At 32.8% G+C, this 26694-nt stretch overlaps 2 protein-coding genes across 2 annotated transcripts; one reads left to right on the top strand and one right to left on the bottom strand.

Moving 5' to 3' along the window:
• Positions 1 to 8822: 8822 nt before the first annotated feature.
• On the top strand, positions 8823 to 11937 carry LOC102624859 (calcium-dependent protein kinase 24). The gene is made up of 8 exons (XM_006494136.3): positions 8823 to 9623; positions 9701 to 9824; positions 9922 to 10065; positions 10152 to 10304; positions 10390 to 10505; positions 10609 to 10776; positions 10892 to 11125; positions 11239 to 11937. The coding sequence occupies exons 1-8, from the start codon at positions 9036 to 9038 to the stop codon at positions 11470 to 11472; spliced, it is 1761 nt and encodes a 586-aa protein (XP_006494199.2). The 5' UTR covers positions 8823 to 9035; the 3' UTR covers positions 11473 to 11937.
• Positions 11938 to 12686: 749 nt separating this feature from the next.
• LOC102619087 (probable E3 ubiquitin-protein ligase ARI7) lies at positions 12687 to 22338 on the bottom strand. The gene is made up of 15 exons (XM_006494116.4): positions 21891 to 22338; positions 20276 to 20400; positions 20092 to 20197; positions 19895 to 19985; positions 19226 to 19398; positions 17299 to 17403; positions 17111 to 17199; positions 16434 to 16541; positions 16125 to 16215; positions 15944 to 16033; positions 14916 to 14963; positions 14419 to 14490; positions 13669 to 13768; positions 13450 to 13576; positions 12687 to 13240 (listed from the first exon to the last, which is right to left on the bottom strand). Exons 1-15 carry the CDS (start codon positions 22077 to 22079, stop codon positions 13051 to 13053), a joined length of 1704 nt encoding a protein of 567 aa, XP_006494179.2. The 5' UTR covers positions 22080 to 22338; the 3' UTR covers positions 12687 to 13050.
• Positions 22339 to 26694: the final 4356 nt, after the last annotated feature.

A 26694-nucleotide genomic window follows, 5' to 3' on the forward strand; every position in this document is an offset into this window, starting at 1 on the left:
ATTTGTTTTTTGAAAGTGATGAATGTATCAAGGGCCTGAGATTTTGTTGTTATGGGAAACAGCCATGTGTATCTAGTTTTATCATCAACAAAGGATATATAATATATGTGTCCTTTGATTGAGGAATTGGTGCTGGTCCCCATGGGTCTGTGTGGATCAATTCCAAGGCTGTTTTGGTTTTGGTCTCAGTGTTCTTAAACTGCTGTTTTGAATGTTTTCCATATTGACATGCACAACAAAATGAAGGAATGACTATTTTATTTCTCTTTAACTGATTACAAGACAGCAGGGTATTTTTCAAAGCAATAACATTGGGATGTCCTAGTCTAAGGTGACAAAGGTCAATCTCCTCTGCAGCTTTTGAAATACTGCTGCCTGACTTATCAGCTATACTAGACTCACTAACACTAGCAGACTCATTACCATTTAAGCTAAAGGATAACATGGACACAGGATCACTAATGGATCTTATTGACTAAGACACTGAAGATGCAGATAAACAGGTAGCATTTGAAAGTTTACTTTTGCCCAAGTGAGCAGGTAAGCACAGCAGTTCATACAATCCATTTCTAGCCACTCCTTTCATTAGGATTTTCCCTTGCTTCTTGTCTTTGACAAAACAAACAGATTTGTGAAACTCGACATTAATTTCATTATCATGTAATAATTTGGATATGCTGATAAGATTTTTAGTGATGTCAAGAACATATAGGATGTTGTTTAGTGCAATGTGTTTGTGTGGATCACAAGTGGGCAGAACAGAACAGCCAATATGAGAAATTAAGAGTTTCTTATCATTTCCAACAGAAAGTTGGTCATTACCTTGATACTCAGAATTCATGCTGATGTTTCCAAGTGCATTTGTGACATGGTTGGTGGCACCACTGTCAAGGTACCAAGCTCCACTGCTTTGATCATCAGTTGAGGCTACATATGCACCTCTTGTCTCTCTTCTTCTGTTTGGCTGGGGCACAAAGTTCTTCTTGAACCTGTGCCAGCATTCAGCAGCTGTATGTCCCATCTTCAAGCAAATTTGACATGGTCCTTTTGAGTATGAACTGTCATTATTTGCCACAGTTTTGCCTTTTCCCTTATCCTGAGGGTTATGACTTCATTGGTTATTTCTAGCTCCACTGCCAGGGTTTCTGAAGATTATTCCAGGTTGATACTGGTTTCCAAATCTGTCATTATTACTTTAGTTTCTTCTCTCATTTCTCATTTGTGTGTAGTTGGCCTCAATAGCTCCTGAGCTCAAGTTTTGTTCAGTTCTATTCTCTTAACTGAGCAGCATGACATATACTTCAAAGATTGAAGGACTCTCTGGCATGGAGTTTATATTGGTAACTATCGAGTCATATCCTGGTCCTAGCCCAGCCAGCACACACATGACAAAGTCATCATCAGTCATGTTATTCCCAACAGCTCTAAGTTGGTTTAACATTGATTTCATTTTGGAGTAATAGTCATGAATGGTGAGTGAGCCCTTTTTGGTTGTTTGAATTTGAGTTCTAAGGTGTAGTATCCTACCTCTAGTTCTAGCATCAAACTGATTTGCAAGGGTTGTCCAGACCTCAACATGAGGTATAGCAATCAACCACTGTGCCCAACACTCCCTCACTCAATGATGACAACAACCAACTTAGCAAAATGTGGTCTTGTTTTTGCTAGATTTGGTACTCATGGTTAAATGTGTTTATGGTGGTTCCATTTGGTCCTGAATTTGTGAAAAACCTAGGAGGGCAAGTGTAGCTACCATCGACAAAACCTTCAAGCTCATTAGCCCTGATGCTGGAAATCACTTGTGATCTCCAGAGCATAAAATTGTTTTGTGTGAGCTTGATAGGAGTTGTGAAAATGTATGTGTTGCTGGTCATATGTTGTATGGGAGACTGATTAATTACTGCTGAGTTTACGGCATTTTCTGTGAGTTTTGATTTGGATTCAAGTTTTCTTCTTGATCAGTTGGATTTATTTGTAACCGATTTACATTCGTTTGTGCATTACTACTGCTGCTTGCCATAGCTCAAACTTGCTCTGATACCAAGTTAAACTTTGCTAGAAATTGCTTATGTATGGCAAGCAAGCACAAATCACAAATATTTCATTAAAGATAAAAACTTGATGAAATGAAATACAAGCTCACGTTTGTTTATATACAGAGAAGAAAGACAAAAACAGCTGGCACAGAGGGTAGCAGAGTAAATGAGCAAATAACTAATTCATGAATTCAGCCAATCATATTAAGCTTCTAGAAACGTAATTCCTGCATGCATATGTACTGAGATTCCTCTGCATATCCATTTTGCCAGCTTAGCAAATCCATCTCATCTTCAACATTTTCATAATATAATTGAGTGCAGCTGAGGTGGCATGCCAGCTTATCATTGAAGTCAGCTGTTGGCTTTTCACAATCACTAATTTCAACATGATGAATGTTCCAAGCTGCATGTAGATGATGGACCCATTTGCCTGGATAAATTCGTGGAGGTAACTGCACCTTTTCATCATGAAGTAAATCAAACGGAAGCCTTTTTTAAGGATATTCAAGTTTGGGATGACTGCATTTACATGTAAGCATAATAATCTTAATTAATTTTATCTTAATCTATCAATGTTTTTTACAAGCATACTACTATAGTAGTATAAATACTATAATAAAGAGAACATGCGCCATCCCTATCCCGAAGCTTCCTTTGATTTGAATGAATGAGGAACGAAGGCGTTTTTCTACTGTCTTGAACTCATTAATTCTATACAAGATAGACACGTACAATCTTGCAACAATGAAGAATATAAAGAAAAATAATCAGAAATTAGAAAAAAACCACTAACGCTGCGAAGAGTGTCTTGGGTGGTAAAATGAGAAAGCCAACTCGCAAAGACAGTTCAATAAGGGTCACCAATGATCAGTGGCAGACTCATAAATTTAAATTAGGGGGAGGGCTTAGTTCAACAAATTTAAAAATTTAAGGTGTTTTTTTTAATGTTCACTTGAATACGTTTTAAGTCTTATAAACTCAAATTTTATTACTTTCTTTTAAATTCTAAATAATAATAGTAATAAGTTATTTATTTTAAATGCGTGAAAATATCATTTTTTGAAGTAATTTCCACAAAATATTTAAAAATAATAATGTGACTATTGAGATTTGAACCAAGACTTTATATTTTAATATATAAAAAATGTGTACAAATTTTTTTTATATAACTTTTTCATAAGGAGTTTGAGATACATTTAAAAGAAAAATTAATGGCTCAGAAGGGTCTGAAGCCCCTCCTGGACCTTAATTGGGTCCGCGCCATGCCAATGATGACCTTGGGGATCACCAAGGGTCATTTGTGAAAGATTAAGACTAAATTGGTAAGGATTGGGAATACTTAGAAAGTTATGGGAGGGTGAAAAGGAGTGAAAGATAGAAGTTAGTAGATACAAGAATCCTACAAAGGCCCCAAGGCACGTTGAGTAATTTTTAAATAGCTTTATTTGATTGGTTATTCGACTTTAAATCTTGAGGAAGATAAGAGGTTAAAAAATAAATTTGAACTTTGCTAATCCCTTACATTTTATCTAAAAAAATAAAAAATAATAAAAAGGAGAGAGAGATAGAACAGCAGAGGAACAATACTACCACCTTGAATTGGATGATACGACTCGGCACCGAATTTATAGTCTTGTTTGGGAAAAGCTATAGCTGCTGTGGAAAAAAAATTATAATTATGAGACAAAAATTAATAGTATGTAGTAAATATAATTTTTAAATAATAATTTTGACAAAATTATTAAAGATAGAATAGATATTTTATCATCACTTGAAAAATTATATCAGCATAATTCAATTACAGCATTAATATTTACTAAACACTTTATTATTATAACTTTTAAATTACAGTTATCTAATTTCAATTCCAAACAGACCCTATGTTATGCCCACCCACCGACTGCAAACTTCTTTTAGACAATTGATCAAACACATGTATGAGCTTATAAGATTTTGAATAATGGCTTTATTGAGGATGTAGGTTTGAATAGACAAAGGGAAGTTGGGTTACATGGAAAAACTATTGAATAAAAAATACATGCGATAAGAAAGTGAAAATTTTTAGTTTTCCTGATTGATATATACTTTTTGTTTAAATAATTGTTAAAAATTAATACAAATAATTTATATACTTTTCATTAATTTTATTTTAATCACGTGTAATAAGTTTAACATTGTGAAGCGTAAAGTTGATCAGATTTTTTTTTTTTTCTTGAAAAGTCTCAAGTCTCATTTTAATTACGCCTTTGACATATGCAATGTATCAAACAGATTAGTATAACTTATATTTTGGACTTATTCATAAGCGGACGTACACGCTTAATAGTATTGAAATGTTGGAGGAAACTGAATTACACTATTGAGTAATTGTTATTTGTTACGCTAATTCTTTAGATTAATTTAGATGTTCTAGTATTGACATTCACATCAATCCTTTAGTTAGTCTATTGTCAAGTCTCAAAATATCAAAAATATTTGCTATATTAATCACTTGAACTATTATAGTATTGATTGCCGCATTAGTCCCACTACTATTCTATGATAGACCCCAGTAATACTTAAGAGTTTAATTTTTTGAATCTTGGACGTCAAAGTAACATTGTTGAATGTCACATTGTATTTTCCCTTAATCTGTACTCATTGTATTTAGCATTGAATGTCAAAGTTGTTGGGAAAATATGCTCTTTAAAAGCATATGTGTTTATTTAATTGTAATAAACAATTTTTCTGATTAATAAAATAAATGAGGTATTTTATTCAAATATCTTAATTGCATTAATATTTGTATTAAAGTCCATTTAATCATATTATATGTATTTATGTGATCACCATGTGGATTCACAGAAGACATAAATACAAGTTATCTTATGATTAAATAAATTTAGTTCGCAGTTGATAAATAAAGTTGGGCACTTTATTTAGGTATAGACTGTAATAAATTCATTGAATGATTTGTCTTAATCATGTATGAATTTATTAATGTAGTACGACTACATTGAACAGGATCACATATGAGATTTAATTAACTTTGTAATAACTGTCAGACTTATTAAATCTCATAGGCGTTGATTTTACTGTAATCTTAATCTTGAGTTAATTATGATTTCATGATTGTAATTGTTATTCCATTTGAGTTACCAATGGGCACGACACATTCTTGTGGTCAAGATTACCCGGTATCTTGGTGGGAGCAATTATGAGTATTGGAGTTATGGATTAACAATATAGAATTTGTACAACACATCTCTTGATGGGTTTTCGGCACTTGATCATAGAATTCTCTGGCCAGAGTGTGTCAACATATTTAGTATGTTGAAAATGATCATTAGAGAAAACCAGTAAGGATCAAGGAATAAGATGTTATTAAATTGATTGGACAGTTGAGATATCAATTTAATTAACGATGTGGTACAAAGGATTGTGCAGTAAAGAAATCAATGTGGCTTGGGACGAATTATTATTCGAGCATACAATTATGGAAGTCAGTTCCAATCTTTTAGTGGAGTAGATTTGGAATTAAATAATTGGGCTAGTTTAATTACAGGCCTAATTATTGTAGCCACTATTGTATGTTCTCAAATGATCCCTGAGTTAGCTCATTTAATTGACTGCACCACTACTGGACTAATAAGTAAGATAACTAGCGATTTGGGTCAAAAGCCTAAATATATCATTTAGTGGGAGGCTCCATTTAATTAGCTTTTGTATAAGGGGTCTTATGTTATTTTACAAGGTGGGTCCCCTATTGAAAAAGTAAATAAACGTGAGTTTTATTTAGGGCATTATTTGGAGCCTAGGGTTTTCACTAAAGGGAGATATATAAGGCTTATTTTTCCCTAAAGAAAAGAAGAGAAGCCACTTTTTATACAGATCAGAGAAAAAGATTTTTCTCTCCATTGTTGAGAGAAAATTTTTCTCGTGCTAGTTGCTTTGGTAGTGATAAAGGCGCCCACACGTCAAGTGCAGATCGAACCTGAGTCATAACCTGGAAGATCATTGGAGACAGTTCGTGATCTAACAAGCGTGGTGGTGACGGATCGTGATCTAACAGGAGTGGTGGTGGCGGATCGTGATCTAGGAGCCTAAATCACTTCAGCGGAAAAAGCCAACTCAGATTTTCAAGGTACGATTTCTGAATTACGTATTCCTATATATTATATGAGAGCGGTCCTTAAAAGGTTTTATAAAAATTTTAAAAACCTGATTTTTCCCCAACAAAAGTAACATCGTTGTCAATAAATAAATAATAATTCATAAAATGCGCTTACTTTAATTTAGTTTACATCTAAAGACAAATTAATATAAGCAGATAGTTCAATTTATATCTAAGAAAAAATTAATATAAGTAGATTGGCTAGTGTTACCATCGAAACAAACAAATGCATTAGTGGATGAAGTTTGGAGGGTAAAAGCTCATTTAGTCCCTATATTTTAAAATTAGTGTCCGTTTAATCCTTATATTTTTAAAAATGCCTCGAAAAATCCCTGCTGTTAAAGTATTGATATCCCTACCGTTACTTTTTATTTCTTTTGTCTTACTTTTACAATATTACCCTTTTATAATAATTTTTTTGTTTGGACATTAATAAAAATAATAATTAAATTACCAATTTAACCCTAAAAAATAAAATAAAAATTATATTAATTTTTTTGCAAGCACCATTTGCACACTTGGAGTTTGCATACAATTTTTGACAATTAAAAATAATATAATTTTTTTATTTTTAGGGTTAAATTAGTAATTTAATTATTTTCTTTTTATTAATGTCCAAACAAAAAAATTATTATAAAAGGGTAATATTGTAAAAGTAAGCCAAAAATAAAAAGTAACAATTTAATTTTTGACAATTAAAAATTAATATAATTTTTTTATTTTTTAGGGTTAAATTGGTAATTTAATTACTTTCTTTTTATTAAAGTCCAAACAAAAAAATATTATAAAAGGGTAATATTGTAAAAATAAGCCAAAAGAAATAAAAAGTAACGGTATGTGTATCAATACTTTAACGGCAGGGATGTTTCTAGGTATTTTTAAAAATATAGGGACTAAATGGATACTAATATTAAAATATAGGGACTAAATGGGCTTTTACCCGAAGTTTGAATGTCTATTTTTTAGATAATGAGATCAAGAATTCAAGATCTTTATTGTAACCAAAAAAAAAAAACATGCATCTTTTATTCCATCGTTCAGTCATATAAAGTGTCATAATTATTTTATTTTATTGTTTTTTAAACTATTTTTGAAAAACAGCTCCTACTTGCTTCCAAAAATTGCCGAAATGAATAATGTTCTTATTTCAAATAATAATAATAATAACAACTCCTATATACTTTATGAGTGAGACTATTGGCACTCCTCCAAATGCCTCTTAAAACCCCTTTAATTAGTTTACGATTTTAACCTTTATTAAAATTACATAATAGGATAATTTCTAATTAAACCCCCACTCAAAAGTCAAATAATTTTTCCTTAAAAAAATCTAACATTTTAGAAACTAGAAAGGTTGCCTTTTCCTCTAGTTTTCAAGTGAAAAATATATCACTAATAACTATAATAGAGAGAATGAAAATCTATTATTTTTTTCTTTTAAATGAAATAAATCCGGTTGCTTTCTGTCCGTTGCAAGGATAGTAATATCCACCATGCTTAGGAGGCCCTTCGCCGTGCTAAGTTCAAGTTTCCTGTTCGTCAAAAAATTATTGTCAGCAGGAAATGGGGATTTACCAAGTTCAGCTGTGCTGATTATCTAAGGTGGAAGTCAGAGAACAGGATTGTCCCAGATGGTGTGAATGCCAAGCTCTTCGGATGTCATGGTCCTTTGGCTGATCGTCAACCTAGAAGAGCTTTCCTGGAAGCAACAATCTAAGATATTTGCTGCCTCAAAATAACAGAGCCATGTCTAGTTTATTATTTTCAATTTCGTACCTTTTCTCAGTTGAATTGGATTTCTCAAGTTGAAGTGACATGTTTCTTTGGTTTAACTATGTGATCCTTGCAGTTGTCTTAGTGAATTTGCAATTTGCACTCTTAAAAAAAAAATAAAAAATAAATCTCATTGTTGAAATAGAGTTTAATAATAAAAATTAGAGAATGAGGTTTACACAATAAATTTTAATTAAGGATATTTTTGTCATTGATGGAGGTGTTAAAAGAATTTTATAATTTTTTAAAATATTTCAATGGGGTTGATTAAGAAAAAGGGTGTTAAGAGATATTTAGATGGGTGCTAATAGTCCCACTCATATTTTATTTATCTGTAAACTCTACCTTATAGATCATCTAGAAATATTTTAATCCGGAATTTTAAAATGCGGGATCGTTTGGGAAAACATATAAACCGTGCAGTTTAAATGTTTTAAGCCCTTAAAACTCCGCAGTTTTAAAGTTTTCAGAAACTTTTTCCACACTCAAATATCTTGGACCTGAAAACTACTCATGGATCATTACCTTGATTTGTATACATCATCACTACCCACAAATTAATTAGTCTCTAACCAGATAGATTAAATTAGGAAAGATATTAGACATAAGTCTTCTCGTTAATCATTAAGCCACTAAACATAACGACCGTGGAAAATCTTCCCGGTTCAATAAAATTGAATAACAAATATGAAATAACTCATTTGATCCGTTAAATAATTGACAGCGTTCAAACAGTTTCCTAAAAAAATGGCGAGAAAAGTCAAAAATGAAAGATTCCAGTAACTATTTTTCATACTTATTTAACTCATCTTTCCCAAATTTAGTTCTGTCTTTCCTGTTAGGGTTTCTATTTTCATTCTCCCAAAACAAAGGGTAAAAACTAGAGAAAAAAAAATAACAAAAGAAAAGATAAAAAACACGATTTTCTTTTTCTTTTCTTTTTTCCTCTCCGAGAAGCTTTTCTCTCAGCTTCCCATGGGATGTTCTTGTTCTTGCTCGCCTTGACATAAAGCAAATTTGCATTGAGAATTAAGGGAAAAATAATAATAATAATTCTAAAAACCTTCTTTATGGGAAGCTGCATATCTTTAGCCAGAAAAGGTGCCTTCTTCTCCAAGAAAAGCCAAGCTATTGGCAATATTGACAACACCGCCAGCACCAACAACAAAAGGAATGATGCCAGCAGCAAGAAACCATCTCCATCTCCCAAGCATGAAAGTGTATCGAAACACGCGTCCAATGTAGACAAAAAATCGATATCTTTCCAACTGAGATCTGTGGTTTCGAACCCCGCTGAGGGAAATATACTGGATAAGTATACGTTCGGGAAGGAGTTGGGTCGAGGTGAGTTTGGAATAACCCATCAGTGTTTCGAGATAGAAACAGGCGAAACATATGCTTGCAAGAAGATCGCCAAGGAGAAGCTGAAGACGGAAATTGATATCGATGATGTGAGAAGGGAGGTGGAGATTATGAGGCATTTGCCGAAGCATCCGAATATCGTTACATACAAGGAAGCCTATGAGGATAAAGATGCAATTTATTTGGTGATGGAGCTTTGTGAGGGAGGAGAGCTTTTTGATAGGATTGTTAATAAAGGGCATTACACAGAACGTGCAGCAGCTGCAGTTGGCAAGACCATTTTACGAATTGTTAAGGTATAATTATTTTTGTTTGATTCATTTTAGATGTTCCTTTAAATAATTTTTATTACATAAAATTGTGATCATTGCAGGTATGCCATGAAAATGGAGTTATGCACAGGGATTTAAAACCCGAAAACTTCTTGTTTGCGGATGGAAGTGAAAACTCGCAATTGAAGGCGATTGATTTTGGCCTCTCCATATTTTTTAAACCTGGTATGGTTATATGTTTAGCAACCTGCTGATAAAACTTTGTTGAGTACTATATCTATCGCAGCCGCAAAATCTGGCCATTTCATTCTATTTTTGATAGGGGAACAATTCTGTGAAATTGTTGGGAGTCCATATTACATGGCGCCGGAGGTCTTAAGGCGTAATTATGGACCAGAAATTGATGTGTGGAGTGCTGGTGTGATTATCTATATCTTGCTTTGTGGGGTTCCTCCATTTTGGGCAGGCAAGTTAAATGTGCTACAAAATATCATTCGTGTCTGCAGGAAAAACTTTTCATTAACATTTTGATTTTGCCATGAATGAGTGCAGAAACTGAAGAAGGAATTGCACACGCAATAATTAGGGGGAAAATAGATTTCGAAAGGGATCCATGGCCAAAAGTTTCTAAGGAAGCTAAAGAACTAGTGAAGAATATGCTAGATCCTAATCCGTATAACAGGCTAACATTAGAAGAAGTCCTTGGTATGTAGTGAAATCGAAACAATTTTTTCAAATTCAAGTAATGAAACCCCTTGCTTATTAATCTGTTTTTGAATGTTATGTGAAGAGAATCCTTGGATTAAAAATGATAATCATGCTCCAAATGTCTCCTTGGGAGGAAATGTGACATCAAGGATTAAGCAATTCTCCATAATGAATAAGTTCAAGAAGAAAGTCTTAAGAGTAAGCTTTTGAAAATCCTTTCGTATTACAGATATCTGATTTTGCATCGGGGTTTCTTGAGAGTCAAGTAACAAAAGTCTGCTGATTTTAAATTTGATTCCAGGTAGTAGCAGACAACTTGCCGCAAGACCAAATGGCACAAATCAAACAAATGTTTTACATGATGGACACCGACAAAAATGGGGACCTGACATTTGAAGAGCTCAAAGATGGCCTCAATATGATTGGACAAAAAGTTTCTGATCCTGATGTCAAAATGTTAATGGAAGCTGTAAGTTCCTCAATTTTATTTAGGATTTGATCGGACTAATTTTACTTAGCATTCGCAGGCAATATTATACATTCATTCTACAAAACTAAAAACCTTGTCTAATGCTTTCTTAAAGGCTGATGTTGATGGAAATGGCCTTCTGAGCTGTGACGAGTTTGTGACAATGTCTGTTCACCTGAAAAGGATTGGAAATGATGACATTCTCTCACAAGCTTTCAGATTCTTTGATAAGAACCAGAGTGGATTCATTGAGGTTGATGAACTCAAAGAAGTATTGTTAGAGGACAATGCCGGTCCCAACGGTGACCAAACAATCAGGGACATTTTGCGCGATGTCGACTTGGACAGGGTAATCCTTTTTTCTTTTTTTTCCCTCTTTTCTGTTTAATTTAAATTTTAAGTTTTTGGGTGATCATGGTTATCTTCAATAATTTATTTTTTTTTTTTGGAAATGATTAACAGGATGGTCGGATCAGTTTCGAAGAGTTTAAGGCAATGATGACAAGTGGCGCAGACTGGAAAATGGCATCTAGGCAATATTCAAGAGCAATGATGAGTGCATTGAGCATCAAGTTGTTCAAAGATAAATCTATGGAATTAACCAAATCTATGGAATTGAATAAATCAATGGAATTAAAGAAATCCGTGGAGTTAAAGAAATCTGGGCAACTAAGGATTCCCCATAATCAAGGTTAGACAAAGAGATGTTGATCATTTTAAGTTACATATGTTATAATTGTAAGATTTTTATGCGCGCAGTTGGTTTTTTTTTTTTTTTTTTTTTTTTTACAAATCTAAAAGGATGAATAGAGGAGACCATCTTGAGGGGAAAGAGGAAAAATATATATATCTATTTGATAATGAGGTTGTTGCCATCAGAAGGATCTTGTTAATTTGTTGTTTTTGGATTGTTTTCATTTGTAAATGAGGCACTTTTTCTTTAGATGTTGTTTTGTAAATTGTTTTGAAGGGCTTGGTATGAACATGTTTCCTTGGCACTGAAATTGAATTAAAGCTCGCATTTTGTCCTCCATACATATATCATTTTCAGTTCATACATGAAAAATTACATAGAATAAGTTTGGCTACCTCATGCAGAAGAAACTTTCATCAATTTTTTTCCCCCTCTAGTAATTGCTACTTGAATGCTCTTTCATTTCTTTTCTTATTTATTTTTTCCCATTTTTTCTTCAAGGACCCTCAAGCATTTGTTCATCCTTTCATCAAAAGGGACTAGGAGTTTATTTATTTATTTATTTATAACTAATATAATACCATTTATTAATAATATAATTAAAGTTTTGTTTGAGATTTAGATTGAAAGTTAAAATGATTTAATTTTACAATTGTATGTTGAAAAATATATTATATATTTATTAATTTTATCAAAATTATTATTTAAAAATAATATTTACTGCATATCATTAACTTTTATTTTGTAGTTACAATTTTTATTCTCATTTATTATCATAGAGACAATACAATTAAGGTTGGCTTTTTGGATGCCATTTGTTATCATGGAGACAATCAGCTATTCAGTTCAAGATGAACTAATTAGTCTCTCTAAATAAACAAAAATAAATAAATAAAAAGAATAATTATCCTCACAAGCTTATCTAGTGATCTTCAAATAGCTTTCTTTGCTGCCTAAATTCAAATTCTGAGTGAGATAAGGAACTAAAGATTCACTTACGATTTTGCCCACCCTACCATAGTACCATTTAAAATGGGAAAAAACGGTAAAGAAACTGTAATTGAAGCTGAAGGTTGTGACTTTGGTATGAAGTTCTCTCATCTAAAATTTCACAATAGCAACCGCAAGCATCTTACATGTAGTTTGACTATAACTCATTTGTCTTTCCATTAGATGCACATCAATATTTTATATCATCACAAGTTGTAGGAGCTCGTTATTGAAAATGATAACTTGATATATACATTAAACCACATAGAGTTACAGGCTCCACAAACAAGAGTTCAAGAAAGGCTGTTTTTCTTTTTCTCCATAACTTTTGGTCCTTTAATGTCCACTTACCTTGAACAAGTTAAACAAACAGCCTCCAAAAAGAAACTTAAAGATACAAGATTACATACGGAACCGTCAGACCTGTACCAGACTTCGGCTGAATTCACATGTTAACAAGAGAATCCCCGAAATGGTTTCCTTTCAACATAGATCCCACAACGCAGACAACTGATTTTCCGGGACAAAGCTGACACAATGATATGTACTGAGCAGCCCTCAAACCAAAAGAAGGGACTACAGTTGTGAGATCATCTGCCTGCATCGTGTGAACCACCAATTTTACCACTTCCTTTTCCCCTTCCACTTTTTCCCTTGCTAGCTCCACCCCCTCCGCCATACTTAGAGTTTGTCGTCTTGCTACAAGCTGCATGGGAGTCTACATCTGCTAATCCATTCTCTAGAGCTCTAACAAGGTTCTCAAAGTAATTTTTGGTAACACTGTTGCAATCAAAATGAAAGACATAAAAATACGTCCTTTTGACTGCTTTTTGCTATCTTCTAAGAATATATTTCCATTGACCACTGTATCATGAGCAGCAAAGTATATACATAACTAGATTCCAGACATTTTTTACGTTATTCACACAACCTGAAATAAAATTATTCATTTATTTATCAGTTTATTACAATTTGGATGCAATAAATACCTCGTCAATCCAGCTAGCTTCGTACGGAAATCATTGAACTCTTTTGATTGGCTCTCATCGTTTAAGAATTGTAGTAGTTCCTTCTCCGCACATTGATGAAGCCTTTCCAAACCCGACTCTGCTTCACCTACAAGAAAGCAAAGGCCATTATATCTCTAATGTTAATATCCACAATAAGTAACATGAAATTTCTGCAAGAATATTTGAAAGTATAAATACCTTGCAGGTACTCAAAAAACTGTCTCTTGGCATGCTCGTGCTCAGGTAGGTAATATCCATAAGCATAGGTCCATTTCAGAACTCTCCGACATTCAACTATCTGCAAATGTATTAAAAGAAGACAAATAATCAATTTACAGTACTTGACATTTCATACTCAAGCAGTTACAAGCATCTGCAAGAGAAATGAGTTTTGATGACTCAGTTACACTTTCCTGATACATATTCCTGCTAAGGTGAACGAATACCGACCATGACAAAGGATTCCCATAAATTAAATACCAATAATTATTAGGAAAGTGTAATGTTCAAAGAGATTGATCCCTTGAGAATGTATATTTTTTGGATGCCTCAGGAATAGGTGTCCTTGTGTAGATGTGTCTGGTGCATACTTTTAAGTCCTTTCAGCTTAAGTGTGAATAATTAAAGTACAATAGCCATCAGAATATTATGGACCCCAAACCATGGAGATTTTCCATCCAAAAGTTTTTGAGGTATTGTCGAGGGACAGATTATAGTGTATAGAGAGTCAGAAAACTCAGAACGTGAAACGCCTCAACAGTGAACATAACCCCTTTCATGTCCATCACTAAACCACATTTATAAAGAACAAAGACAAAATTAATGAAAGCTATAACTTTTTCTAATTAAACCATAAAAGTGCATGCGGCATCTATCTAAATTACAAGGTATTCTAAGAAAAAATAACCACAGACCCTGAACATCACTGACAATGAGTGTTGGATTTACCTGAAGCCACGCATCTATAATGAACTTGAGCTGAGACTCAGGCGTGCACTGGATGTCACTAAGCTTCTCGAGCTGGAAAAAAGATGGATAAAAAAAAAATTATTATTTAGTAAAACCCAAGTAATTCAGAAACAAAAATATCAAATTATCAAAATGCATAATGTAAAGACCTTCCTACACTGCTTTAATAGAATCTCAAACCAGTATTCACTTTGGTTTAACCAAGCATGCCAAAAACAATGCTCACATATTTCAAAATTCTCTATTGTTTCTTTTCTTGGAACTCTCAAAATAGCAGTGTAAGCCATCTATCTTTCAACCACCAATTCTTAAGGAATTGCATCAGCGTAATTTATCCAACGTATAATAAATATATTACTACAAATATATGATAATAAATTAATATTCGAGTTCAAATCAGAGTTCTATTAACTGCCAAAGTACACGTATATTTATTTGTGTGTGTGAGTGTGTGTGTATAGAAGAAGATCACTTACATGCACAGTCTGCATTTGGTGTAAATCTGCCAGAGCTTTTTGCCTTGACTGCAAGGTATGAAAAAAGATAACAGATTAATAACAAGTAATTTACATTAAACAAATGCTTTAAATTTGATAATCAGAATCACATGCAAGAGTTTCAGGAGAAAATGTATCATGTAGTGGAGTACAATGCCACACATATTTCTATAAAAGTTATCTATAACCATCTCCGAAGATCCTTACAAGCAGTAAGAAGGTATTAGTCAAAACAATTTTACTTTATTAGGATAGAAGGAACCAAAAGCTGAGAACTAAGACGGGAATTTCTGGGAAGCTTGTAAGATTTGAACTGGTTGTCTGTTTCAAACTATAAATTATTCCTTTTTTTTTCCCCTTCCGTCTGCCCAAATCCGATTCTTTGATGAAAAGTTAATACCAGATAATAACAACTAGAGGAATTCTAGCAATTATCTCATGCAGGCCTAGAAGGTTATATTAAAACATTGTCAAACTTTTCTCTGCTTTAGAGTTGCCTTCTTCTATTTTCCCTCTTTTCTGCATTTTCACCCAATTAATTCAACTTCAAATGATAAGACAGTCAGACATACACAGCATAATTTTTAAATATGGTCAAAATTTATTAAACACACTATGAACTAGTTGGCACATACACATGGACAAAGTTAATTACTACCATCTGTTTCAACTTTCAAGGACTGATAATTGCCAAAGAAGAACCTTTGGTACAAGAAAAGTGACAGGTGCAATTATTTCGAGCATTAAAAGTTATTTAGTTTTAAGTCATACTAAATGGTTCATAATATACTACTCCTATTCAGAACTGGCAAGTAGAAAACTTAATGACACAACCGGTATGATCAAAAAATCATGAACCAACCCAGAACGAATTCAGGAACCTTCTATGGAGGAAAATGAATGGATAAAAGCAACAAGACAAAAGTTTTAACTTAGAAAAATGGTGAATAAACTCCAGAACAGAGCACAGAAAGGGAGATGACGCAGAAAAAACAAATCCAACATACCGATTGATTGCTCGCCCAACGTTCATAATAATGAGTGTATTTCTCCAGAGAATTTTTGGCCATCTCTCTCCTTCTCTCAGTCTCATCATACTAAAAAAGATGATGTGAATGTCAAAAGTCAAAAAGCAAAACTCACAAAACAATAGGCAAAATTAAAACAAAAGATCAAAGTTCCTCTTACATCTCCCTGTTGCTTAGCAGTCTCATAACGGTTACAAGCATAGAAACCACCAGTTCTCTCACCATGATCTGACCATGCTCCAAGGCATAGCCTGTATTTTTCAAATGACTGGAGTTACAAACTAAAATTACGTGTCAAACAATAATTACTGAAGGGGAAAAGAAAACGTTAAAAATCCAAGTTTTTTTAGGATCTTGTAGAAGTCAAATTTACAAGGATACGTGTCTCAATGAGCCGCAATCCAGTGATCAAAAATTCATTTAAGATACAGAAACTAACAAATTAAGTTTGTCCTAAGCAGAAACTTACCAGCAAAATTCAAATTTACAAGGTGGAGAGCATGTCATGTGCATACACCCTTGATTTTTCTCAATCGGTCGCTTGCACTTGGGACAAGGTTTAGAATTGGCTAGTATCCTGCAGTTTGTTAGATTGAAGATTGAAATGGCAATCAAAAAGTACAAAATCAACATACTAATAATTCCACTATATCTCATTAAAGTTGTGTAATAAACAGACAATTTGAAATATCCATTTAAATTATATCTATAGCATTTCCTTCTTGATTATCTCTAACCAAGCTTGCAAGAGAAATCATCATATATTTTTTCAAACTAAAAGCAATTACCAGATAGTCTGTATCAGAGTTTTTGCTGACAGAAACAAGGGGGAAAAATACAAGTAATAAAAGAAACCAGGAACCTAAAATAAGGTTCCAAACAGACACTGATATAATATGGTAGGAACCAGTCAGTGTTGTCAGAAGCTGAAATCTGTCCTGGGTTATACAGCAGGCCAGAGAAATCTCATCACAGAATGCAACAAAAGATCTAGGAAAAGTACATATAGGAGAGTGGGGGAAAAAAATGCAACAAAAGATCACTCATCATATGGAGAAAAGAAATAACATATCCAAAAGACAGATCCAGGCAAGAATAATCACAAAACAACATAGAATTCTAAATGCACAAACATATATGTCCTACCAATTCATGTTTTCAGACTCGGCACAGTTCTTCAAAATCCACTTTGCCACAGTGCCGCAATCCACTGGACGGTGAGCTTCCTCAGTGCACTGCATTTCAGATCCAATGCAGCTCATCAATCTGGTCTGACATATAGCTAATAATTCTTACAGAATCTAACCATGACAGTTTCAGAGAGCGAAACTTACATTCCAGCAGAAGTTATATGAGCATAAGCAGGAAACATCAAAATTTCCACTTCCAGCAGCAAAATCAATAGCATGCTCGCACCCTGGAGCAGGACACCACTTGGTCTAGCAGTATGCAATAGAAAAGGAGGGTAAGAACTACATGGCTCAGAATTACAGAAAACATGGAAGGAAGCAAATAAAGTTACATTTTGGGTGCCAACAACTTGAGTAGGTTAGCACCTCTTCCCCTTATGCGAGGTCTCCCTATGATTGTAGGAGTAAACTGTTTTCTCTTTTTTTTAAAAAAAAAAAGTTATATTTTTTGTTATAAAAGATCCAAATGCAGGTTTGACATTCAAGACTGTACAATCTCATTAAAAGAATAAATTACAGAAACAATATTCAATTCAACTTTTCAATCTAATGAAAAGATATATAATAATAATAATAATAATAATAACATTGGACTCCAATCTCACTAATGGCAACAGAGGGGTTCACAATTTGAATGAAATCTACGACAATCATTGAGAACTTAAATGTTTACAATCATTCTCTATACTGCAGAATCATAAAGAGACACGAAAAGATAATAATTTTCAATGAGGAAGTGTGAACTATGTAATTGAAATGGGGTACTCCAGACTCACTTGTTGCCTGAAAAATAAAATAACATAAATCTAGGAAATACAAAAAGAGAACAATATCATAAGCATAAATGTCCAACGTAAACAGCACTGCAACATTGGTTTATAAGAATTTTTAATTTGCAACTACTCTCATCAGCATAAGAATATCCACAACAACTGGATCCTTCAACACAATAAAAAATCAAAATGAAATACCTAAGACAGTCTGTAAAGAAAAAAGAAAGGTGAATCTAAGAAAGGCGAATCTTACTGATATTCTTCATACTATGACCCAAAAAGAAGTAAAATCCTCAGAACTTTCATTTGAAAAAGAAAACCCACACAACTCAAAGTGACATGATAACAGATTCTAGTTAGTTCTCAATATCAACCTCAAATATACATATTATCTTTGCCAACCAACTCCTCTGATATATAAAAACATAATCCAGAAAATAAGTTTTCAACTCCCAATCTACAACCACCATCACCAGAACATTATCACCATGCACACTCTATGCATCCAAATCTATCTACTTTCATCTCTAACTTCCAATCAATTTCTTCGTAGAGGGAGGTGGAAGAAATGCTTTCTCGAGACTTCTTTGCCCAATCAGAAATCTAATATAGAGACCACTGCTAGGTTTTATAAGTTTTCTCAGAGAGATCAATCAGATTGGTTCAATTTCTATTAAAGCTCTTTCAATGACTTTGGGCATGGCTTCATAGTCAACAATGCTCAAGAGACTATTTCCTGGTTTAAACTTTTTATCCTTTGCTTCTTCAAGTAGAATATAGGTTTTGACAAAACATAAGCCTCTTTTGCAACTTATCTTTCTCTATCTGAAACTGCGTGTTTTCCCTCTAATTTCTCTCTTAAGAACTTCCAGTCTAACTCCATCACCAGCATTGAGCCTAGTAAATTGTGACCATAGAACTACATTTGGACTGATTAAAGCGACTCAAAAAATAATTAATCAAAATAAATCAGTCCAAAATAAAGGGAAAAGACAGATAGATATAGAGAGGATTTATGCTGAAGGTTTTGCTAGCCTGGACTTACTTCAGACAGTTCTCGCTAGTTTTTACAAAAAGGGTGCAAGAAGAAGGGTCTAATGGTATACTTCTTCCTGTTCTGTTCATGGGTTATATGGCCCTAAAAAACAGTAACTACAGAAAATGTCCATGGGTTAAAGTACAAAGAGTCACAGTTTACCCAAAAATAAATGGCCCAACCTCCAATTTAAGTTGTCAGCCAATACATACAAATGGATGATTGATTATAATATCATCAAGGTTTAAAATCCCATACATACCTTTCTATTGTCTTCGACATAAGATCTAAGAAGGTAACGAGAATACTTTTTCTTGTCTTCATCAGAGGCCAACATATCAATCATGTCTTGACCAACAGCAGCACAGCAAGATGGATCAGGACATCTAAGCATCAGGCACCCCGGACCATCATTAACTGTCGCACCAATATAACCTATGGTAGAAGATGAAATGTAGCCAGAAAAATTCATAAAAAATGTTGGTGGTAGTCAAAAAATTGAGAAGGAAATGTTATGTCAGGAAGATCAACTGCCCAGAATGTATTGGACATCTGCATATGAGTAATAAACAATGTATGCCATGCATTCAGGCAAGGCAAACTACAGATTACCATCTAAACAAACAACCAAGAAGTCAAATATAAAGATTAATACTACAACCCCAATTTGTAACAGAAAAAAAAAATGGTCAGGGTTTAATTGGGTAAGATAAATAAATAAACAGCCATTTAATATTGATGAACATAAAGTTCAGACTTTGAATATTAGTAACAGTTTATTTGTAAAGGATGAAGCTAAACTAAAAGGTATTAATAGAACCGCAACTCAAAAATATGAAAATTTGAAACCTTAAAAACCACCTAACATGAAGGTAGATAAAGAACAAGAGAGAGATCAGAAGCCAAAGTAGAAAAGGCATCAAAGACAAACCTCTCCAGCATGCACGGCAAAAGGGATGACCACAAGCCGCTGACACAACTTTGTCACATGAATAGGTATCAAAACAAATCCCACAAGTTGGCTGGCCAGGAAACAATCAGAGTATTATAAGTACAACACAGAAACACGAAAGCAATAAAACAAGACAATCAACTCTAAAATTTCACAACCATAGACCCAAGGCTTACTTCTCTAGCATTGGAGAACTCAACAACTGGTTTGTCCAAAAAGCCAACTGATTTCCGAACTGCATCTTCATCAGCGAACCATGCATCATGCACTTTACTAACACTCCTGAAATGACAAATTTCTTCAGAACATCAACTTGAACAGCAAACATAGCAGACAAGCACCAAATAGTGAATTGCTTACCAGTTATAATGGCGGAGTAGGATACTTGCATCTACTCTTGATATTGAAAGGACAGTAGAAACTTTTGTAATATCATCCTCCTGCTGACATTTTATATCTGCTTCCCTCAATACGGTGTAACTATGCTGAAACAGTAAACACCAAGTTAAAATACTTACAAGATACAAAAAGAATACACCAGGGCCAATCAACCACAAAATATGAGAATTTGATAATACATGAAAATGTAAGGCATTCTCTAAGGATCACAGTTATTGATCAGTCAAATGTTTGTTATAATTTTGCTCAACCTGAGGTTCTTAAGTGTGCATTCAGTCGTGCCAAATTAGCTTGCAAGTAATCTGGAGTTGAAGACATACAACAAGTCTAATAATCCAACTTCTTATATTTCCACTGGTTGTTTGTGGATGTACTTATACAAAACATTGTGCTTAACATCCTGTATCTTCAGATTGTACAAGCAAAGGAAGAAAAATGAGGGGGTTGCAAGGTCTGGAAACATCAAAGGAGCTGTCAACTCAACACCAAGATAAATAGACTGGTACCAGCTTAAAAGTGAATGTTTCGAATAAATTGAATCCATATCCCTTCTAAGAAAAACAGAAAAAGCAAAGCAATAACTTCAAAACCCTAAAACCTAGTTTCAAACCATCAGCTCTATTTATGATTTTCATGCAACTGAGTCCAGCATCAGAACTTGGCTTGATTTAGCTGATCTCTTCATTAAATTCAAATCAAAAACGAAATCACCAGAAAACTACTAATTGAAAAAAACCAAATCATTGGTTCAAATTCCCAAAATTTCCTAGCATCCAAATGAATCATTGCAGCCAAGCTACACACATACATTGCACCTCCACAGCATGCTACATTCATGGAAAAGCCTTTTCAGCTCTCACAATCCAATATTAATCTGTAATCAACTGTCTCATTCTATTCAATCAATTTTCCTGAGTAATCAAACTGACCTTTTCTGCTCTCACAACCCCAACACCAATCGATCGGTAAGCCACTGTCTCACTCTATTCAATTAATTTCCTAAGTAACCAAACAGACTTCTGTATGAAACCCCGGCTGTCACTCTAAGTCAATTTCCTCAGCAACTAACCAAACCAACACAATACTCCGTCATTTCATGAGAAAGAAGAAAGCAGAAACTATTTAAGCTTAATTAGGCTGCTTCGCATGGAAGACACATGAATAAAACACAACCACAAGCAAAAGCATGATTTAAAAAAAAAAAAAAACACAAACACTGCATATTACAATTAATTAATCAAATATAGAGGACAAATCACAAGACCACTTGATCAAGCAGGTTCTGATACTAAGTTAAGTTAGCACCAAAGAATTCATATCTTTCAAGTTCCTTATACCTACAAAGGCAAAACACCAACCCTCAATGCTTAAAAAAACAACGATATTTCTATCCTCACTCAATTAGTCCAAATAAGCATCATCGAGTACAACAATTTCTCCACAACTCGAAGCAAGAACCAAACAGAGAGCACAAGAAATGAAAAAAGCTAACAGCTTTTATGACTAAACAAAAAATCCCAAAAGAAATATAAATTAATAAACTAGATGAACAACTAAAATTGAGCAAAAAATAAACCTGCTGGCGACGGAAGGAGGCATTATCGAAATCATCATGATCAGGATCCTCCTCGATGAACCCGTAACCGTCGTCGTCGTCTTCGTCATCTTCGACGCCGTAATCGGCGGCGGCATCGTCGGAGTTGTAGTAATCGTTGTCATCGTCCATTGCCTCGCCGCTGTAGAAATCATCCTCCTCAGAATCCATGCGCCAACTCGAAAACCCTAGCGAAGGTCTTGTTTGGATGGAGAGAAAATTAAAAAGAAAACAAAAACAAAACAAAAGGAAAAAGAATTTGTAGCCCAATGAGACTCCTCTCGGCTCTCGCTTTACTTGGAATTAAGAGAATGTTTTTACTCCTCTTTTGCTTTTCAATTTCATTTGAAAAAATAATAATTAATTAATTAATTAATTGAGATTTTATTGTGTGTTATTGAAGTATTTTTGAGTTGGTAGAGGGCTGGAGCCTGGTGGCCGTGTTTAGTGACCAGTGTGGGTTTGTAAGCTCAACTACTTTTAAAGTGGGAAAGTTGAAAAAGGATTGTAAGTGGTAGGGCACTTAAGTAATTTTACCCACAAAGGTGAGTAATTGAGTTTGATATTTATTTAAAAAAAAACTTAAAATTAATTAATTAATACTTAATGGCCGAGTGGTTAGGACTGTTGCCCTCAAAGTGCAAATCTCCACGAGTATAATGTAGAGGTATTTAATATTAATATGGGTTAAAATTTAAGCAGAATTTAATGGTTTTTGGAGACTATAAATTTAATATACACATTTGTGGAATGAAAATTTACTTCCTCTCATTAAGTTAAATATCTATCTTGTCCACATATATGAGAGGAGAAATATTTGAATTTTTGTAAGAACTCAAACTCAATAACTTGTGTCTTTATTAAGAGGCATGCCTAGCATTAGACAAAGACATTAATGGCCTAATTCCGGACTTGGAAAACACAATTGCTGGAAGGGAAAGTTAACTATAACAATACAAGCGTCGTATTCTTGAGAAAAGAGTTGAGTTGAGTTTTCTTTTTTTTTTTTTTTTTATAAGAAAAAGAAAAAAAATATCAAAAAAATTATTTTCTACAAAATTAAATCCATAAAATCAGTGCAGGTTCACCTTTATTCTTCTTAAGTTGACTTGAGCCGGCTTTTAAAGAAAACAACATCCAACTTTAAATAGAAACAGTTGAGTGAAAAAGATTTTTCAAATTTGTGACGATGAAATTGTCCAAGTTCATGATGATTATTAATAACTATTTGGTAAAATTATTGTTGATTGAAAAACCCCAAGGATTCTTTTGTAGAATTTCAGTCATCCAATTTTAAGAAAGCTATATCGTGTATCAAATAGTTTGATTTATTGGTCCAACTGAATAGTTATTTATTAGAGGGAAAGTGGTAGATACGCCTCCAAAGTTTGAGGAAATGTTTATAAAGATTTCAAATTTTAAAAAAGAGACATTAAAACCCCTTTTTGGACAGGCTTGCTAACCTTCGGGCATAGTGACAAGTGATGAGAGGAGTTGCTCAGGAACCTACGGAACTAGCGACCGAAGCAAAGTCAATTCATATTAAAACCCTATTTTTAACCATTATACTTTTTGAATATAGTAATTAAAAAATTTGTTTTAAAGTTTTTTAATTAATACAAATAATATATTCTATCTAGCAGGGTAATAATGTTAAATTTACTTTTATATTTAAAGTACTATTAATTTTTTAAATTATTATATTTATTTTAATAATATAATTGTATTTATTATAAATATTTTAAATAAATTTTTAGCTTAAATAATTTTACAGTTGATAAAATATCTCCCTATTAATAATATTAAAATTATCATTTACATAATATTAAAAATAATTTTAATTTATTATTAAGAATTACTTTAATATAATAAAATAGGTCAAATGTATTGTAAAATATAAAAAAATAAATATTAAAGTTATTTTAAAATGTATATATTATTACATTTATTTTAATGTCATATCTCTATTCATTATAAAATTTTGGGATCAGTTCTTTTGAATTTATAGAGTTAAAGGGTATTATGATAAAAAAGGGTTTGGGCGTCATTCATTAAAAATTTAGAAGTTTTTATAATCATTTCTCTAAACCTTATGGATGTAAGCATCTTTTTTTCAATATTATGGGTGTAAGTATCCCTTTTTCAATATTGGAAAAAGAATAATCACACGGTTCGTTGTTTAGTGAAAACAATTACATCACCATGTACAGAGGCGGATGCAGCACATGACCAATGGGGGCTTGAGCCCCCATTGGCCAAAAAAAAAAAATTTTTTAAATTAATTTTCTAATTAGCCCCATTAAATTTATTAAAACAGTCACTATAAAATTTAAACTTTGACTTTTAAGAAATATAAAAATATATTTTTTAATTAAAAATAATGATAGCCTACTACTCGAAATATTTTCTATTCTAAAAAATATGGTTAATTCTTCCAGTTTATATAATAATAGTAGAACGAATATTTTCAGTAATAAAACTCATGAAAAATCATCTTTAAAATCGGATGGGATAAGTGATAGTTTGGTTGTTTATATAGGAAATAATAAATTTAATAATATTAATAATTAGTCTATTGCATAACATTTTTTAAAATATAAAAATGCGTAGAGACTAATTATAAATATTTTATATATTCAAAATTTTAATTTTTTATATTTTATTATTATTTAATTTAGCCCCCAATAAATTATTTTTTTAAATCCGTCACTGACCATGTATATTGTGATTACTATACTTTTAGGGTACCATATCCTAAAACCTAAACATCATTGGATTACCAAATTTTATTTCTAAGAGTACCTAGACTGTACGGTATTGCACCTTTAGAGTATCATAGTTCGACCCCACCATGTATATAAGAGAATTTTTAATATATAAATTTCTATTAATTTCTCAAAATCTTCGACTTAAAAAAAAAAGTGAGTTTAAGGATCTAAAAGACTACTTATTTGGGCTAGCCCATGTGCCAATTGCATTAGAGTACAGCTATTTGCACCCATTAAAAGTCCTCATAGAATCCTTTACTCAAAATACCCCAAACCATATCATTCAAAAAATACAATACTTCTAAACCCACGAAGCTTGATTCCAAAAAAAGTACCCTTGGCTTACACCCCAACTCCATTTTCACATTTTCGTCTTCTTCCGAATAGTTTATTTTGGAGTCCAATTCCACATCAGATGAAGACCATCTTCGCAACTTGAAGTCTTGAACGACAAATCTGATGGCTTCGGCTTTTGAATAATCAACATCTCTATTAAAGCTTGTACTTGTCATGGCTGTTGCCATAAACCCCTTCAATGGAGTTTATTATAAAAAAAAAAACCCATTATTAGTTATTGACATTTTGAGATTTGATCTTAAATAACAATAATAAAAGAATAAACTTGTATCAAAATTTAAAGAAATACGTTATAGCTTGGTTAATGAGGAATGTTAACCAATTATCGTTAAAAAAAAAAGTAGTAAATTGTTCACTTGAATTTTGGTTTCACAAAATTACAGTTATGGAGACAAGTGATTTGATTAAAATTTAATTTTCTTTTATCTATTATTGTAAATTTAAATATAGATAAACTTGTAATTATAGGAGAGGGGTTTGATGAGGATTTTTTGAGGGTGCCTATAATGCCACTCATTCTAATAACTTTGTCAAATTATGAATCCTTCAAAGCTAAGAGTGGAGCTAGTGGCACGCCTCTAGAACTTTGAAAAAAACTCTCTTTTTTTGGAAATTTACAATTTTAACCACTAATTAAACAAGTCTAGTTAAACCTTTAAGGGCTATTCAATATTGTTTTTGAATTAGTATTTTCTGAAAACAAAAATGAGAATGAAGATGGTATTTTGCAGTTGTTATATTTTGAATTTAAATATGCGTCTGATATTATTTTGTGTATCATTATTTTAAAATTAAAAATAATAATATTTATTCGGTGGAGACAATTAAAAATGATAAAAAACAGTAAATATATGTTTGGTGGCACTAATTTTAAAAACAGTTTACGAAACATTTAAGTCATATTTGTAGCTAGAAAAAAACTGTTTAACTAATATATACACAAACAAACCATAAATAAGTTAAATATAATAATTATAAAAAAATTACATGATGATAAAGTTTTAGTATTAGTATTAATAAAAACAAGTTTTATATTATCATTGTTTTATACACTAGAATTAAACAATATATTACAACGCAAATGAATTAAAATACGGGATAAAACTTTTAACAAATTATACCATATATGGAGTAAGCACTACCAATATGCACATTGGCTATAATCAAGCTATATGTTTTTGTAATTCCCTTTCATATTCTATTAACAGATACCATTTACTTCGTTTAGTTGATCATTTCCCAACCATGGTCTATATCATTCCATTTAAGGAAATTCGCATATGATAGTTCTTTTAGTTTCGCTGGTTCTGATCAAATCATGCTTGTAAAATTTTTTTTTCCATATCATGTGCATTGCCACGGATGAGTTTTGTTGTGATTTGTTGTTACGGCATCATGGACGGAGTCAAGAGGGCAGCAGTAGCAATTCAGAGAAAGCAGTAGCGGCATAGGTGAAGACGAAGCAACACCAGCAGCAAAGTTGAAGTAGCAACAGTAGCAGAAACACATTGCAGCAGCAGCAGCGGAGACGGAGGGCAACAGCAGCCTATTTGGGCATGGAGAGAGAGAGTAACAGCCACTGTGGTTAGATTAGCAGGAAGAAGTAAGAAGAGAGAGTCGTGCACAATTAGATTGGGATAATATTTTAGGGGAGGGGGAGA

This window comes from Citrus sinensis, chromosome 3 (genome assembly GCF_022201045.2).
Source record: "Citrus sinensis cultivar Valencia sweet orange chromosome 3, DVS_A1.0, whole genome shotgun sequence".
Classification (NCBI taxonomy): domain Eukaryota; kingdom Viridiplantae; phylum Streptophyta; class Magnoliopsida; order Sapindales; family Rutaceae; genus Citrus; species Citrus sinensis.